Consider the following 15,962-nt stretch of genomic DNA (forward strand, 5'->3'; position numbering starts at 1 on the left):
CATATGGTGGTTTTATTCCTAGTTTTTTAAGGAATCTACATACTGTCTTCCATAGTGGCTGTATCAATTTACGTTCCCACCAACAGTGCATATCTTCTTCAGCGTTTATTGTTTGTAGACTTTTTGATGATGGCCATTCTGACTGGTGTGAGGTTATATCTCATTGTAGTTTTGATTTGCATTTCTCTAATAGTGAGCGATATTGAGCATCTTTTCACATGTTTGTTAGCCATCTGTATGTCTGCTTTGGAGAAATGTCTGTTTAGGTCTTTTTCCCACTTTTTGATTGGGTTGTTTTTCTGGTATTGAATTGTATGAGCTGCTTGTATATTTTGGAAATTAATCATTTGCTATTATTTTCTCCCATTATGAGGGTTGTCTTTTCACCTTGTTTATAGTTTCCTTTGCTGTGCAAAAGCTTTTAAGTTTAATCAGGTCCCACTTGTTTACTTTTGTGTTTATTTCCATTACTCTAGGAGGTGGGTCATAGAGGATCTTGCTTTATGTCATCGAGTATACACAAGCTTTAAAGGCTACTTTTCATTTACAGTTACTATAAGATACTGGCTATAACCGCCTTTTGTACAGTACATCCTTGAGCTTGTCTTAACAACCATTATTAGTTTGTAGCCCCCACTCTCCGATCCTTACATTACCCCTCCCCCCACACATAGTTAACCACTAGTTTTTCTCTGTATCTGTGAGCCTGCTGCTTTTTTGTTCTATTCATTCGTTTGCTGTGTTTTTTAGATTTCACATGTAAGTGCTGTCATTCAGTATTTCTCTGTCTGACTTATTTCACTTAGCATAAACATCAAAAATAGAAGAAGATCTACAGTGAGCTAGCCACTGGGGGATTTAAGCTGAGGAGTGATGTGGCTTAATTTTTGTTTTAAAAAAGATGTCACCCTGGCTGTTTTGAGAATGCATGGTAAAACAGCGGGAGAGGAAGAAGGGAGACCAGTGTGGAGGCTATTGTTGTGTAGATGAGATATGGTAGTGGTTCCCACCAGATGGATGAAAATAAGGATGAAGAGAAGTGGATATATTTGAGGGTGGTGTATCTTCAAAGTGAAGATAACAGGACTTGCCAATGTGGAGGACAAGGAAGAGGGAAGATTTGGGGTGATATAAATGGAAGGTTTCCAGGTAGGGGAGAGAAGGCTTTTGAGTGATTATAAGGGAACCTGTATGTGGTCAGGGATAGCAGTGTGAATGAGATAAGTAATAACTGAAGAAGCAGAATTTGGGAGGAGGGAAAGAGAAAATGTGCTTAACGTAGTGCTTTCAAACTTTAAGTCAAATCCCTTGGGGATCTTGTTAAAGTGCAGATTGACTGAGTAGATCTGGGTAGAGCTGGAGAGTCTGAATTTCTCACTATTTCTTTGATCTAAACAGACTCTAAAAGTAATCTGAAGGTAATCATTTGACTCTTAGTTAGCATCTTTGTGAGCTCATTTCCTTTAACATCACAAAAGGGCACACACCTTTTAGGTGTAGGTTTTTATGTCTTTCCCTGCCCTAAAATATATCTACTGCCTCCAGGAAGTTTCTCCTCCTCTACCTGCTTTTGCTGGCACAAGTAGCAGTTGTGTTTTTAAAGTAGATCCCTGCCTTTCTTTCATTCCCCACCAGAAAGCAGCAGAGAGCTGTCTCCTCTCTCCTTCTCTGCATTGTCAGCAGTCACCAAGGTCTCCACTCTTCTCATGTGACTGGTTCATTTACCCTCGGCACCGAACCTTCTCCAAAGTTCAGCTATTTTCTGTGACCATTTCTGTGTCCTGGCAGTCATCTCCTCCGTGATCAATAGGTCACTTTACCTTTGAACCTAATTTCTCCATCAGTGAAACGAAAAGGTCAGAGTGGATGATTTCTTAATGGCCCTGTAGCTTTGTGTCTTTACAATAGAAGGAAATCATATTTCTACAGTGCTTTAGACTTTACTGGACAATCCAGTATTGTAAATACAAATGAAGATTCCAGGAATCTGTCACTTCTGCAGTGGTTCCAGGCACTGAACTCTTAGCATTACCAGTTTTGCTCCATTACAAGTAGCTTGGTTGTTAACCATTGCACTACCTTCCCATTCTTTTGGGTTGAACAGAAAGTTCATTCAGGTTTTTCATAACATCCTATGGAAGAACCCAAACGAACTTTTTGGCCATGCCAGTAACATTTCTGATTACTGTGGTTTCCTCCATTCTGTGTCTGCCTATAGCTGGCTTTAGACTCTCACCCTTCTAAGCATTCATGACTGACTCTCAACTATCGCATCCTGCCTTCCTCCTCTCACTTGGTGTCTGTCTTCCAGTTTAGCCACGAGGATAGGAATTGACTCTATCCAATATCATTTGTCTTAAATTGGGGTCCATATAGTCTTTCCCTGTGTCCTGTATTTCATGCTTTCTGTGTCTTTTGTCTTTTTCCCATTGCCTTTCGGGTTCTATTATTCACTAGTATTCAGTTCTGTATAATGACTTGTGTTCAATGTCCAGTATCTTTTATTGTCCTGAATGTCAACTTCATCTTGTGAGAAACAGGTAACAACTCCCGAGTTGTCCACCAGAGAGCAGACTCAGATACCCAAAGCTCGCTGCCAGCTTTGTATTTTGGGAACAGGGAATAGTTTTTCAGAACGTCAGAGTCTCTTATCAAGAATTGAAGTATCATGGGCCCTGGAGATTATAATTCAGAGAATTTTTTAAAATTAGAGCTTGTTTCACTATTGTTAGTTGACTTGGAGCCAAACATTCCTTCCAAAGTGTTTTAAACTGACTTGAATGTGAATGGCTTTGGATAATTTATTGTCATGGTAAACAAATAATATAAAACAAAGCAACATTGTCTCAGATTACAGTTTTACTACAAGAGAAAGAGATATCACCCTTATCCTCATTCATCCCTTGTATATATCTTTGATAAAAGTTCAGCTTTATAAAACATGCAGTAGGGCATAAATATTTGTATTCCAAAAAAAGATGAATTATAGAATTCATTTAGATAGCTAAAATGCAGATTTCCTTTAGTGCATTTTTGATGAGAAGGAAGGAATGATTTCACACTTTTTACTATAGAGAGGGAGTCAGATGCTCAATAAGGTATATGTAAATCATAGTGTAAAACACTCATATTTATATTTAGAATGTGTTTAAAAGTAATCAGAGGTTCACTTACTTGTCTTAATCTTCATTAGGCCTAGCCCTAGTCTCCCCCATTTTTTCACCAGGGCCTAACTAAACTGGGTAAACCAAGTAGATGACTGAGAACTAATTAAAATGACCCCATATAAAATGTTCATGCACATGTGACAATGATTATTAGTTGAAAATACACATCATTTAAGTCTATAAAACCTTCCTTATTTAAACATATTCTTATTATACACTTTAATTGTCTTGACCATAGTTAACCACTGGCAGGGTCCTCATAATGAAAATTACCATTGTGGCCTTGGTGCTGAGGAAATACAAAATGACTGGTCCTTATGAATCTCGAAAAGAGATCATTAATCCATGGCTAGATTAGCTTAATTACAATTGCTCATGTGATGCCTGCTGCTGCTTTTCTGTATTAGAAACTAGCCTGAGAATGGTACGTTAAAAGAGAGGCAGTTGGGCCTCCCTGGTGGCTCTGTGGTGAAGATTCTGCCTGCCAGTGCAGGAGACATGGGTTTGATCCCTGGTCCAGGAAGATCCCACATGCCACAAAGCAGCTAAGCCTGTATGCCACCATTTCTGAGTTGCTCTAGAGCCTGGAGGCTGCAACTGCTGAAGCCCATGTGCCCATGCTGCACAACAGGAGAATCCACTGCAGTGAGAAGCCCAAACGCCACAGCTGGACAGTAGCCCCTGCTTTCCACAGCTGGAGAAAAGCCCACAGAGCAACGAAGACCCAGCGTGGCCAAAAATAAATAACTTTAAAAAGAGAGGGTGGTGGTTTAAGGACCAGCTATTCAGGCTCATAAAACATAAAGTAAATCCTAGTAAAGGAAGACTCTGTCTTGGAAAACAAACATAAAATGAAAGGCACACATAACTTCGTCTGTAGGTTAATGTGTTTCTGTTAAGGTGGTAGAATCAGGCTCTGTCTTCCATATGACATAAGAGTCTTTTTATCCTTAATTATAGGCCTGAAGTCATAGGCAGGCCTATTTCTAATTTTCTAGCTTTGGTTCAAAGAAGAAGTTTGAACCTTGCTTATCAGGGTATCTGTCCCAAGGCTTTTTTGAGGCCTGATTTTGCGATTTACTGGCTATAGGACATCAGTCAAGCTATTTATTTTCCTGAACCTTGGTTTCTTTATCTGTCAAATCTGAATCAGATCAGATCAGTCGCTCAGTCGTGTCCGACTCTTTGCGACCCCATGAATCGCAGCACGCCAGGCCTCCTTATTTGTCACCAACTCCCAGAGTTCACTCAGACTCACGTCCATCGAGTCAGTGATGCCATCCAGCCATCTCATCCTCTGTCGTCCCCTTCTCCTCTTGCCCCCAATCCCTCCCAGCATCAGAGTCTTTTCCAATGAGTCAACTCTTCGCATGAGGTGGCCAAAGTACTGGAGTTTCAGCTTTAGCATCATTCCTTCCAAAGAAATCCCAGGTCTGATCTCCTTCAGAATGGACTGGTTGGATCTCCTTGCAGACCAAGGGACTCTCAAGAGTCTTCTCCAACACCACAGTTCAAAAGCATCAATTCTTCGGCACTCAGCCTTCTTCACAATCCAACTCTCACATCCATACATGACCACAGGAAAAACCATAGCCTTGACTAGACGAACCTTTGTTGGCAAAGTAATGTCTCTGCTTTTGAATGTGCTGTCTAGGTTAGTCATAACTTTCCTTCCAAGGAGTAAGCATCTTTTAATTTCATGGCTACAGTCACCATCTGCAGTGATTTTGGAGCCCAGAAAAATAAAGTCTGACACTGTTTCCACTGTTTCCCCATCTATTTCCCATGAAGTGATGGGACCGGATGCCATGATCTTCGTTTTCTGAATGTTGAGCTTTAAGCCAACTTTTTCACTCTCCGCTTTCACTTTCATCAAGAGGCTTTTGAGTTCCTCTTCACTTTCTGCCATAAGGGTGGTGTCATCTGCATATCTGAGGTTATTGATATTTCTCCCGGCAATCTTGATTCCAGCTTGTGTTTCTTCCAGTCCAGCGTTACTCATGATGTACTCTGCATATAAGTTAAATAAGCAGGGTGACAATATACAGCCTTGACATACTCCTTTTCCTATTTGGAACCAGTCTGTTGTTCCATGTCCAGTTCTAACTGTTGCTTCCTGACCTGCATACAGGTTTCTCAAGAGGCAGGTCAGGTGGTCTGGTATTCCCATCTCTTTCAGAATTTTCCACAGTCAAATCTGAATAGTGTCTACCATTTTTGTTGAGAAGACTGAGAGACATGGTATTCCCAGGTTGTGGTATAGCACAGGAGACAGTATTTCCTTTTTTGTTTTAAACCCTGTACCGGTAGAGCAATACTTTTGTTTTTTTTGGACAGTGTGTGACTTCAGATCATGATTCTGCCAGTTACTAGCTATGTGATCTTAAGTAGATTGCTTAATTTCTTTGAGTCTTTTGGAGGAGGGAGGAAGAGGGGAAATTACACCTTGAGAGAGTTCTATGAGAATTAAGTTAACCTAGCAGATGTATAATGGCTAGCACAAAACAGTCACACTCAGGATCCATTTCTGTTAACTGTAATGGAGTATACAAATGTAAGGAGCAAGTAATGCAGGTAGTAAGTGATGAGACTGGATCAGGGTGGTGACTGGGTGGAGAAAGAAGAGGCAGATCATCGTGTATATTTTTTCAAAGGTAAAGGAAATTTGATACAGAAGAGAAAGGACTTTCTGTGGGCTGACCTTATACAGGGTATGTCTCTCTACTTCTATTTCTGTCGTTCTGTAAGATAAAAATAATATAAAATGTATCCTTGGATTGTAATGATGCTAACTTGAAGGTTTTGTGACATCATTAGAGAGTTTGTTACAGTCTCAACCCCAGAAATGGTACCTTTCTACTCAGTGTATTCTCGTTCTAATATTACTTTTGATAGACATTGTCATCTAAACTCCACCAAAAAGTTAGTGACTTTTCTGGGAGTAGAGACCCCCGTCACAATCAAATAAAACCTGGAAGCATAAAGGGAAGGAAATCTATTTATAAAATGTATGTAATTATTTGTCACTTGATATACAATCAGCGGAGCAGCAACCCAGATCTTGTTGTGGATCAGTGGTGAGTGATTTCTTGGCTAAGGAAGTTTGACTTGCAGGGCAAATACAAAGCACTAAATATTAACATTTCAGAGTTGTATTGTTCTGAGTGTTTATTTAAGAACTCAGAAGTTTGCTGATTCCAAATCCTGGATATCAACCTTCCAATTTTTGGAGCAATATTAAGTTTCCGGTGAAGTCTCTGACTTCAATATAGCCTCTGATTTCTTGTGTTCCCCAAGCTTGAAACTTGAAGAAAAGAGGTAAAAATACTGCTTCCCTCTAGCCATTGCTCATCTGTCCTCCTTTTTTCCAGATATTCAGAGTGGTGTGCATCTGTTTGGGTAATCCACCAGAGACATTCACCTGGGAATATCGAGACAAAGATAAAAACTATCAAAAGATTGGCCCTGTAACACCCTTGAAGTTTTACAGGCAACATGTCAAGCCACTCTTCAATATGGAAGATAAGGTTAGAGACTGGCAATGGCAGCCACTGGCTTTTTATTTTCAAATGCCTGTTGACTACAAGAAAGAGTATCCAGTTCCGGGGTTAATATGCATGGTCATCCAACAAGACACTAAACCAAATTTTTCCTCTTCTGAAGTATTTTATATACCAGTTCAGTTGGCTACTCAGGATTCCCAACACTCCTCCTCAAAGACTTTTCTAACTGTGGGTCCACAGTCAGTTTAATTCCCATCAGCTCCCCTTATCTGGGCCCTGAGTCATTCTCCAGTGCTAAGACAGTAAAAGTCTATTGGGCATTTCTTACCATGGGTTCAGAGCATCACTGTGCTGTGGGCCCTCTGGGGACTCTTTCGTGGAAGGGAGCAGTATCTCAGCCCAGTTTTTCGCACTAACTTTAGGACTTCTCCACCTGCCTAGCAGGTGCCAGTCTTCCCTTCCTTATTGGCATCTTGACTCTCTTAAAGGGCTTTCCTGGTGGCTCAGATGGTAAAGAATCTGCCTGTAATGCAGGGTTTGATCCATGGGTCCTGGGAAATCCCTGGGAAGATCCCTTGGAGAAGGAAATAGCTACCCACTCCAGTATTCTTAGCCTGGAGAATTCCATGGATAGAGGAGTTTGGTGAGCTATATACAGTTCCTGGGGTTGCAAAGAGTTGGACACAACTGAGTGACTAACACCTTCACTTTTCACTTCACCCTCTTAAAAGCAAATGGCTTTGTTTTATCACTGGAGTCCCAATTCAACTGTACTACCAGGCCTTGAGCCTGTCTTGTGACTTGAGAGCAGGGGTCTTGTAATGATGGGCTCCTGAGTCGTCATCTTGCCTTACTTGGTGCACATAATTCTTCAGGATTAGTTTTGGGGTGACTTTTGCCAATAGGAAAAATGGTGATACAGCTCCCAAATGTCTCCCTTCAACTAAATAGAATATACAGGGACCTCTCAAAAGGACCCTGCCACCTTTTGTTTCTTGGTTATTTAACAGTGTGTTCGTAATGCTTATTCTTGTAGGCAGAGGTGATGAGCTTGATACAAATATATGAACTTGGAGGGGAGGTCTGTGTCTCGATATTCCTGGTGTTATGTTCTGATCAACATATTCTTGATCTCCTAGATTTGTTTAGTGAATGACCCTCGGCCTCAGCACAAGTACAACAAACTTTACACAGTGGACTATTTAAGCAATATGGTCGGAGGGAGAAAAACTCTGTATAACAACCAGCCCGTTGACTTCTTGAAAAAGATGGTTGCTGCCTCCATCAAAGATGGAGAGGTTGGTATTGTTTCTGTGTCTTCTACATACAGAGTTAAAACCTCTTCTTCCAAATCTTTGGTGTAATAGGAAGATAGGACATATGTTGACATACTGTCTTCCTCCTTCCTCTGTTTCTAGGCTGTATGGTTTGGCTGTGATGTTGGGAAACACTTCAATGGCAAACTGGGCCTCAGTGACATGAATGTGTGAGTACAAGAAATTTAAAATAGAAAATCATTTGTGGGTTGTGGCTGTTGGCATGCACTGTTTGTATGAAGTGACTCATACCTGAGGTTTATGAGATTTAGCCACTCTCAGGCTTAATCTCTGAATGAACCTCAAAGCCTGAGAGTGGGCCTGTTTCTTTCCATTTTGTAGAGTTTGAGGATTCATAGCTGAAACGTTGGAACACCACATGTTCTGAGCTGGGAAGTCAAGATTGTATCTGAGTTGAAATTGTTGGGTGCTCCTAAAAAGTCATACTACATGAGGAAGAAACTTTTTTAAAACTTTTATTTTGTATTGGGGTATAGCTGATGAACAATGTTGTGGTAGTTTCAGGTGGACAGTGAAGGGACTCAACCATACATATGCATGTATCGTTCTCTCCCAAACTCCCCTCCCATCCAGGCTGCCACATAACATTGGGCAGAGTTCCTTGTGCTGTACAGTAGGTCCTTGTTGGTTATTCATTTTAAATGCAGCAGTATATTCAAGTCCATCCCAAACTCCCTAACTAGTCCTTCTCCCCTGGTTAACCACAAGTTCTTCCTCTGAGTCTGTGAGTCTCTTTCAGTTTTGTAAGTAAGTTAATTTGTATCATTTCTTTTTAGATTCCACATATAAGGGATATAATAACAATATTTCTCCTTGAGGAAGACAGTTTTTAAAAAATTGATTAATGTGTAACTCTGTTAAGTGTATTTGGGATGTAACAAAAGGTTTTCTAGGTCTCTTGTTTGATGTTTGATTCTTCTTACTACTTCCGTTATTTTGATACCTTATGTATTTTGTCTTTATGACAACTAGGACTAATTTGCATACACACTTTAAAGCATTCCTTCTGGTTGTTGATGACAACGAAGGTTCGTTGTAAACCAAATCATAATAAATCCTTGACTGTTAAAATTTATCACATTAGTGTTATTTTTAAGTAATTATTACTTGTAGGAAATTGAATAAATATCTTGACAGTTAACAGTAGGAGAAAGGAAATCTGCTAAAAGATTTCATGAGGTTTTCTAAACTTTGAAAATATTCTCTAATATTTTGACATTTATTTAAATTTCACAGTTAGCCATGGTCTACGTGAATTCGGAAACTGAATTCTACCAGCTCAAAGTGAAAGTCACTCAGTCGTGTCCAACTCTTTGCGACCCCATGCACTATACAGTCCATGGAATTCTCCAGGCCAGGATATTGGAGTGGGTAGCCATTCCCCTCTACAGGGAATCTTCCCAACCCATGAATCAAATCCAGGTCTCCCACAATGCAGGAGGATTCTTTACCAGCTGAGCCACCAGGGAAGCCCAACCAGCTCAAGAGAGACCATTTTTGAAAGAAATACTTCAAAAACTTTTTTTTGCTGCTGTTTTCTTTCCAAATTGACAGTGCAGCCTTTCGTCAGTTTTTTGATTAGGGGAGTTTATGTTAATAACTTCTTATTTTTCTGAGAGCTCTTGTGACACAGAGAGAATGAAATCCCATTGAGAGACTAGATTCTGCATGCACCACGTTCTCAGAAGAGCTGCAGCCCAGATTTGTCTGGAGCTGCTGAGCCCCCCTCAGTTTCTTCTGTGATCTTCTTATAGCCAGAAGCCAATTATCCCCCGTGATTGTACTTTCTGTATTCTGTGCTATTCTTGTTTTAACAGCTATGACCATGAGTTGGTGTTCGGTGTCTCCATGAAGAACATGAATAAAGCTGAGAGGCTGACTTTTGGCGAGTCACTTATGACCCACGCCATGACCTTCACTGCTGTCTCAGAAAAGGTATGACCCCCAGCATGCAGACACCAGTATCTGCACAGGGGGACCTCCATTCCCCTGCGGGCCATTTAATCCAGCAGAGCTTCTTCACAGCGTATGTGCTTCCTGTTAGAAGTTAGCTTCCAAGCAAGACATTGTACCCACCTCTCTGGGGGGTTGGCTGCATGCTTTTAGAAGTCATAAAAATAGGAACTTTCCATAAGGAACAAAATTTGGGTCAGCAGGGAGTAAGGAAGTAACTGCTTCTCTGTAACTTTGGAAATTCTCTGTGTGAAAAGAGGTCAGCAAGGAAACTTGGAAGACGACCACTTCAGTTTAATAAGGAATTAAAGCGTGCCCTGAAAGTGTTCATATCTTGATGATTTATGTTCAGTCTCACCTTTGTCGTTCAGATTCTTCTGCAGTAAAATGTCAGTAATAGTAATTGGTGGACTCCATGCCCAGTACTGAGTTTATTCAGAGTTTCAGGAAATTGGAGGTAGAGTATTTTGGATTTCCCTATGGAATATTCTGACTAGTAATACCACTGTTTCTAGGATACAGTGTTGGAAACAACAACTGCAGTATTATCTTTCACAAATAAGCCTCCTCATTCCCAGTCTGTAGAAGAGTTTTACTCCTGTGCTCAGGGATCATAAAGAAGAGAAGACATCAAACTATACTTTAATTCTTTACCACTGCAAGCAAAAATGTTCTTTCCAAGCCTAATTATTGGAAAGAGTGTCACAGAATAACTATCTTGACATGAGAAGCAAAATATTAGAAGGAGCTTTTCATAAAATACTATAAATGTTGAGATAAAATGCTATTTAAATAAACTAGAATAAAGTACTATTAATCTACTTAAATATGAACAACTTGGTATTTTATTCTATGTTTAGAACTGCTATATTATAAAATTCAGTGGATTTACAACCAAGCTCCTTAAAGTTAAACTTTTAAACTATTTAGAGAATTATTAAAAAGGAAAACAAAAACTTTATAATTTCTAAGAGAGTTTGGCTTTTTATCATTTTCCATCTCTGTTATAGAGTATTACTACTTTTCAGAAATAAAAATCATACATACTCCATGTCTTTTTCTCTGAAAGCTCCATTCTTTAATAGGCATGGTTTAGTAATATGCTGTTTTTCCTTCTGGGAAATGGAGCTACATTACATGTTAATATTATAAAGCAGAATTAATGTTATCATAACTGGAATTTTATATTGAGATTTTTCTCTTCTCTCCACTTTTGACTGCTATAAAACTAGTTTGCATTGCCTTTGAATGATAAAGCGGAGATAAATGCTTGTAAGTATTCTGGGATATCCTTTCTTGTTGCTGATTTCTTGGAATCTCTGAGAGGGAGTTCCAGATACTCTTCTATATTTGTAGATGACATGGCTTGATCTAGGTCATGTAGGAATTCATTGGCAAAGGCAAGAAGAGGAAGCACTTTCAAACTTACTGTAATAAATGACCTTAGGTAATGTAGATTCTAACACCGATATTTTAAAAGGAAAGTAAAGATGGGCTACAATGCAGGGAGTAGAAAACCAAAACAGTCAGTAAGCTTGACCCAGAATGTATAGTTTATTGATGTGGTTTTGAAAATCTCTGGGGCTAAGATTAAGGGGTAGTCCAGATAAGGGTATTTGAAACTTTTGGGTTTGTTGGCTATTTCTGAGATGGAAAATTCCTGAGATTCAAGAAAACTGTCAGGAGTAAAATTGAATCCTGTTTAGATGTGATTTTTGCAGTTTTATGCAAGTGGGAGTTGACAGATGAAATCATTAGGAGATAATTCAGGAGCCAGTTCTCTTCTCAGGCTACAAAGATTTAAGTTGTTTTGACATCAGCTAATGCTCTGGGTAAACATGAAAGAGAACAGTCTTTTCCCAAATGGAACCTTCTTATCCCTCTCTGTGTCACTGTGATAAAGACTGTAAATGAAAATTATCGTGATGAGTATCATTTTATTGATGAAGATAGATGAACAGAACTGCCCAGGTTTTGTTTTATGGAAATAGCGTTTTGCTTTGCCATTCCATCTCTACTGTATTAAATTCAATATTTGTGTAACCAAATCAGTAAAAAAGCACATTTGGGAGAGTAATTTCTTGGTTCCCCTAAGTAAGAAAAGTAGGCTATATGATGGGACTGTGTTTGTTTTCTTTTTTAAACTCTTGACTAGGTCTGAGATTCATTGCTAAAATAAATACGGTTAGATGCCTCTGCAAAGAATGGTAATCGGAAGCAAGAATCCCTGGCTTCACACGGCGTTTACTGCTTTTTGTAATTTTAACATTTTGTTTTTCTTAGCCAAGAGGCATTTTAATGTGCTTATTTTCTGTATACCATAAAATGTAAAGGAGAAAATAGTAGTATTTATTGCTTGCCTGGGTTTATTGTATTTTCACCTGAAGGGATTCAAAATCCACCTCTAACAGGACATTCTCTTAGTTATAGTAGAAGATATACAGCCCTGGTCATGTATAGCGTTGCTTTATAGAGAAGGCTGTTTCTTCTGAGTGGCTGAATAAGAGCTAAAATTACATGACACCTCATTTCAGATCTCATTTCAGACTCTCTGCTGTCATCCACTCTTTTGCAGGATGATCAGGAGGGTGGTTTCATAAAATGGAGAGTGGAAAATTCTTGGGGTGAAGACCATGGCCACAAAGGTAAGCTTACGCTGGTAATACTGCCAGACTCAAAGTGACTGGGTTCTGTGCTACTCTTCTGCCTCCTAAGAGATATGGGAAGAAAGAGCTGCCCTGGTGTGGCTCATTTTTATTTTTCAGTAATTGGTCCAGTTAGCTAACTTATTAGCTGGACTATTCTAGAGAAAAATCCGAGGATCTCGTTTGCCCCCAGCATTCCTGCCAGCGGTATGGGAGGCCTGAACGCCATGGTTGGCTCTGAGACCAGTATGTGCTGGCATCTGTTCCGGACCACAGTGACCCTCCTACACCTCTCTGTCCCAGAATCCCTTGGCCAGTAAGAAGCTTGAGTGCCCTTTGCCAGGACTGTTGGCTGTACAGCATTTGGTGCCTTTTTGTTAGCTGCAGTAACTCTAGAAGATCAGAAGCCTTCCAAGGAGGAGAATGGGCCTGGCAAGAAACTTGAGGCATTTATTGGAGACTCATTAGAAGTTGTGAGGTCTAAAGAGGAAGAGAATGCTGTGGTTACCATTTAGAACTGTTTTATTCTGACAATCAAAAGCCAGGCAGAAGTCTTAAATAAATTCTAGTAATTGGGCTTTAAGAAACAAACACACACAGATAATATGTGAGTTGTAGCAAAATAAAAACTACAGATAAGCCCAAAGTCCGGAGGTAAAAAAAACCTCTAATAATCCTGCCACCCAGAAATCACCTTTTTTTTTTTTTTTTTTTTTTTTAATTTTATTTTATTTTTAAACTTTACATAATTGTGTTAGTTTTGCCAAATAAGAGATCACCATTGATTAACTGTTTAGGGTGTATTCTTGCAAATCTTTGAGACCATATTTTTTAAGTTTTTCATGGTAGATAATAGTAGATTATTATCTACTTTTAGGGTAGATAATAAGGTGGTGTTGTGCTTTAATTTTTAGGGTTTCAAACCAAAAAGTGGCAACTGCCCTAGAACATGACGCATGTCAGCATGTTTGCCTGGGTGCTGTGTGCATCTTATAGCACCTTCTTCCCAGAGTCCACATTCCTTTCCTTAGCCAGTGGATTCTGGCTAGGAAGGACATGTTAACCCCAGCTTACTTATGAGACTAGCTAGAAAGCTGGGAGGAAGTAGATAGGGAATCTAGTGAGATAACCCAGACACTTGGAATCAAACTTTAGCCATCTCACCCAAGCAGGAATCAGCTAGAAATTAAATAAATAAATAAATAAATAAAGGGAAAGAAAAGAAAAAGAAATTAGAGATCTCAGCAACTCTCTGTTACTTCCCTCTCTGTTTAAATGATTTTCCAGCTAAGTCCTTTAGAGCTCTAGGATTTCCAGGGGTAAAAAGGTGGAAGAAGGAGGGATGTAGAGGCTTGGAATTGAGCACATGGAGCTGCAGTCATTTGTATTTGAAAACTGCTGTCTTAGAAGAGCCTTGACAAGGCTTGTGTATGCCCCGACTGAGCAGCACAGGCAGTGTGATGGCCAACACTGAGAGGCCATTTCATTGGTCATTCCAAGTCTTTTCATCTCCCTGTGAAATGATCATGGGTGTGGATTTTGGCTTAACTGTCCCTGGGGTCTGCTGTGGAACTCTGCAGCTCAGTGTTTATATGTAAACAAATATCAGCACTGTTACTCTGTTCATCATCATGTAGTTGCACGTCCCCCTTCAGTGATTTCTGTCATTGTTCTGTGATTATGGGACACTTGCTAAACCATTATGAATTAAAGTGCATTTTGTGCATGTATTTTAATTGGTGATTTCTTATAAGATGAGCTCATTTTAGGACACACAAACATTGGAATTGGGTAGAGATGGGTTATGAACTTTAGGAAAACTAGCAGAAAGATTTAAAATAAGCAATCAGAATTCAGTTATATATGTAAATTGATGATAGTTAAGAAATGAATGCAGAGGAACAGCCTGAATCGAGATTTTGGTGAACCCTGTATGGAATAACGGATTGGTTCAAGACTGAGAAAGGAGTACGACAGGGCTGTCCGCTGTCACCTTACTTGTTTTATATGTATGCTGGACACATGAGAAATGCCGGGCTGGATGAGTTACAGGCTGGAATCGAGTAGGTGGGAGAAATACCAACAGCCTCAGAGATACAGATGATACCACTCTAATGGCAGAAAGTGGAAAGGAACTAAAGAGCCTCTTGATGAGTGTGAAGGAGGAGAGTGAAAGAGTAGGCTTAAAACTAAATATTAAAAAGACTAAGATCATGGCATCCGGCCTCATTACTTCCTAGCAAATAGAAGGGGAAAAGGTGGACGTAGTGACAGATTTCCTCTTTTGGGGCTCTAAAATCACTGTAGATTGTGACTGCAGCCATGAAATCAGAAGATGATTCCTTCTTGGCAGGAAAGCTGTGACAAACCTAGACAGTGTGTTGAAAAGCAGAGGCATTCCTCTGCTGACAAAGGTCCAAACAGAGACGGCTGTGGTCTTCCCAGTGGTCACATACAGTTACGAGAGCTGGCCTGTAAAGAAGGCAGAATGCCAAATAATTGATGCCTTTGAACTGTAGTAAAAGAGAAAACTCCTGAAAGTCCCTTGGACAACAAGGAGATCAGACCAGTCAATCTTAAGGGAAATCAACCATGAATACTTATTGGAAGGACTGATGATGAAGCTGAAGCTCCAATATTTTGGTCATCTGATAACATCTGACTCATTGGAAAAGTCCCTGATGCTGGGAAGGATTGAGGGCAGAAGGAGAAGAGAGGGTCGGAGGATGCGATTGATGGATGGCATCACTCTCGCAAGGGACATGAACTTGGGCAAATTTCAGGAGGTGGTGAGTTACCGGGAGGCCTGGCGTGCTGCCGTCCGTGGGGTCACAAAGAGTTGGAAATGACTGGGCGACTGAACGACGTTTTAAAACATAAGATTGTTTCAGATGAAACTGTGTAGCTTCTGTTTCATTTTTGGTCTTATTTGGTCCCTGTAAATGGTTTGTTATCATAAAGATTAGAGTCTAGGAAAAGGACTAAAATTATGGTTTATTTAGACCAGCCTGGACCATTGGCTTGTTTCTGATATATTTTTCTATCTATTAAAAGTCACTGAGTTTGTAGATAGTAGTGATATCCATTTAAGAGAGGACAGACGCTTGTAAAGTCAGGCAAATATTCTGTTTTGTGTAGGGCGAGTTACTGTCTTTATTACTTTGAACCTAAATACCTACTCTTAAAGGGGATTCTAGGTTACTTTGCTAATTTTTTTTTCCCATTCAACTGTACCTCTATGCTCCACTCAATAGAAGTTTTGCTTCTGTTCACTTACTCATTCCGTTATTATGTTGAGAGACCTGGGGTCTTTATCCCCCTGCTGCCTGTAATGCTTCCTAGTGAAACCTGCAGCTG

General features: G+C 39.8%; 1 protein-coding gene across 6 annotated transcripts in view; it reads left to right on the forward strand.

The window, feature by feature from the left end:
* The window catches only part of BLMH (bleomycin hydrolase), a 51,809-nt gene that overhangs the window by 12,557 nt on the left and 23,290 nt on the right, over window positions 1–15,962 (forward strand). For 5 of the 6 annotated variants that reach the window (XM_044939477.1, XM_044939478.1, XM_006059517.3 and 2 more), the window contains exons 7-11: window positions 6,539–6,694; window positions 7,810–7,968; window positions 8,089–8,156; window positions 9,825–9,942; window positions 12,536–12,605. In XM_044939477.1, coding sequence (XP_044795412.1) covers window positions 6,539–6,694; window positions 7,810–7,968; window positions 8,089–8,156; window positions 9,825–9,942; window positions 12,536–12,605 — 571 coding nt within the window. Of the gene's footprint in view, window positions 1–6,538; window positions 6,695–7,809; window positions 7,969–8,088; window positions 8,157–9,824; window positions 9,943–12,535; window positions 12,606–12,798; window positions 12,843–15,962 lie in introns of those variants that run through there. The other variant, XM_044939479.1, reaches the window with a different exon arrangement.

This window comes from Bubalus bubalis, chromosome 3 (assembly GCF_019923935.1).
Source record: "Bubalus bubalis isolate 160015118507 breed Murrah chromosome 3, NDDB_SH_1, whole genome shotgun sequence".
Taxonomy (NCBI): domain Eukaryota; kingdom Metazoa; phylum Chordata; class Mammalia; order Artiodactyla; family Bovidae; genus Bubalus; species Bubalus bubalis.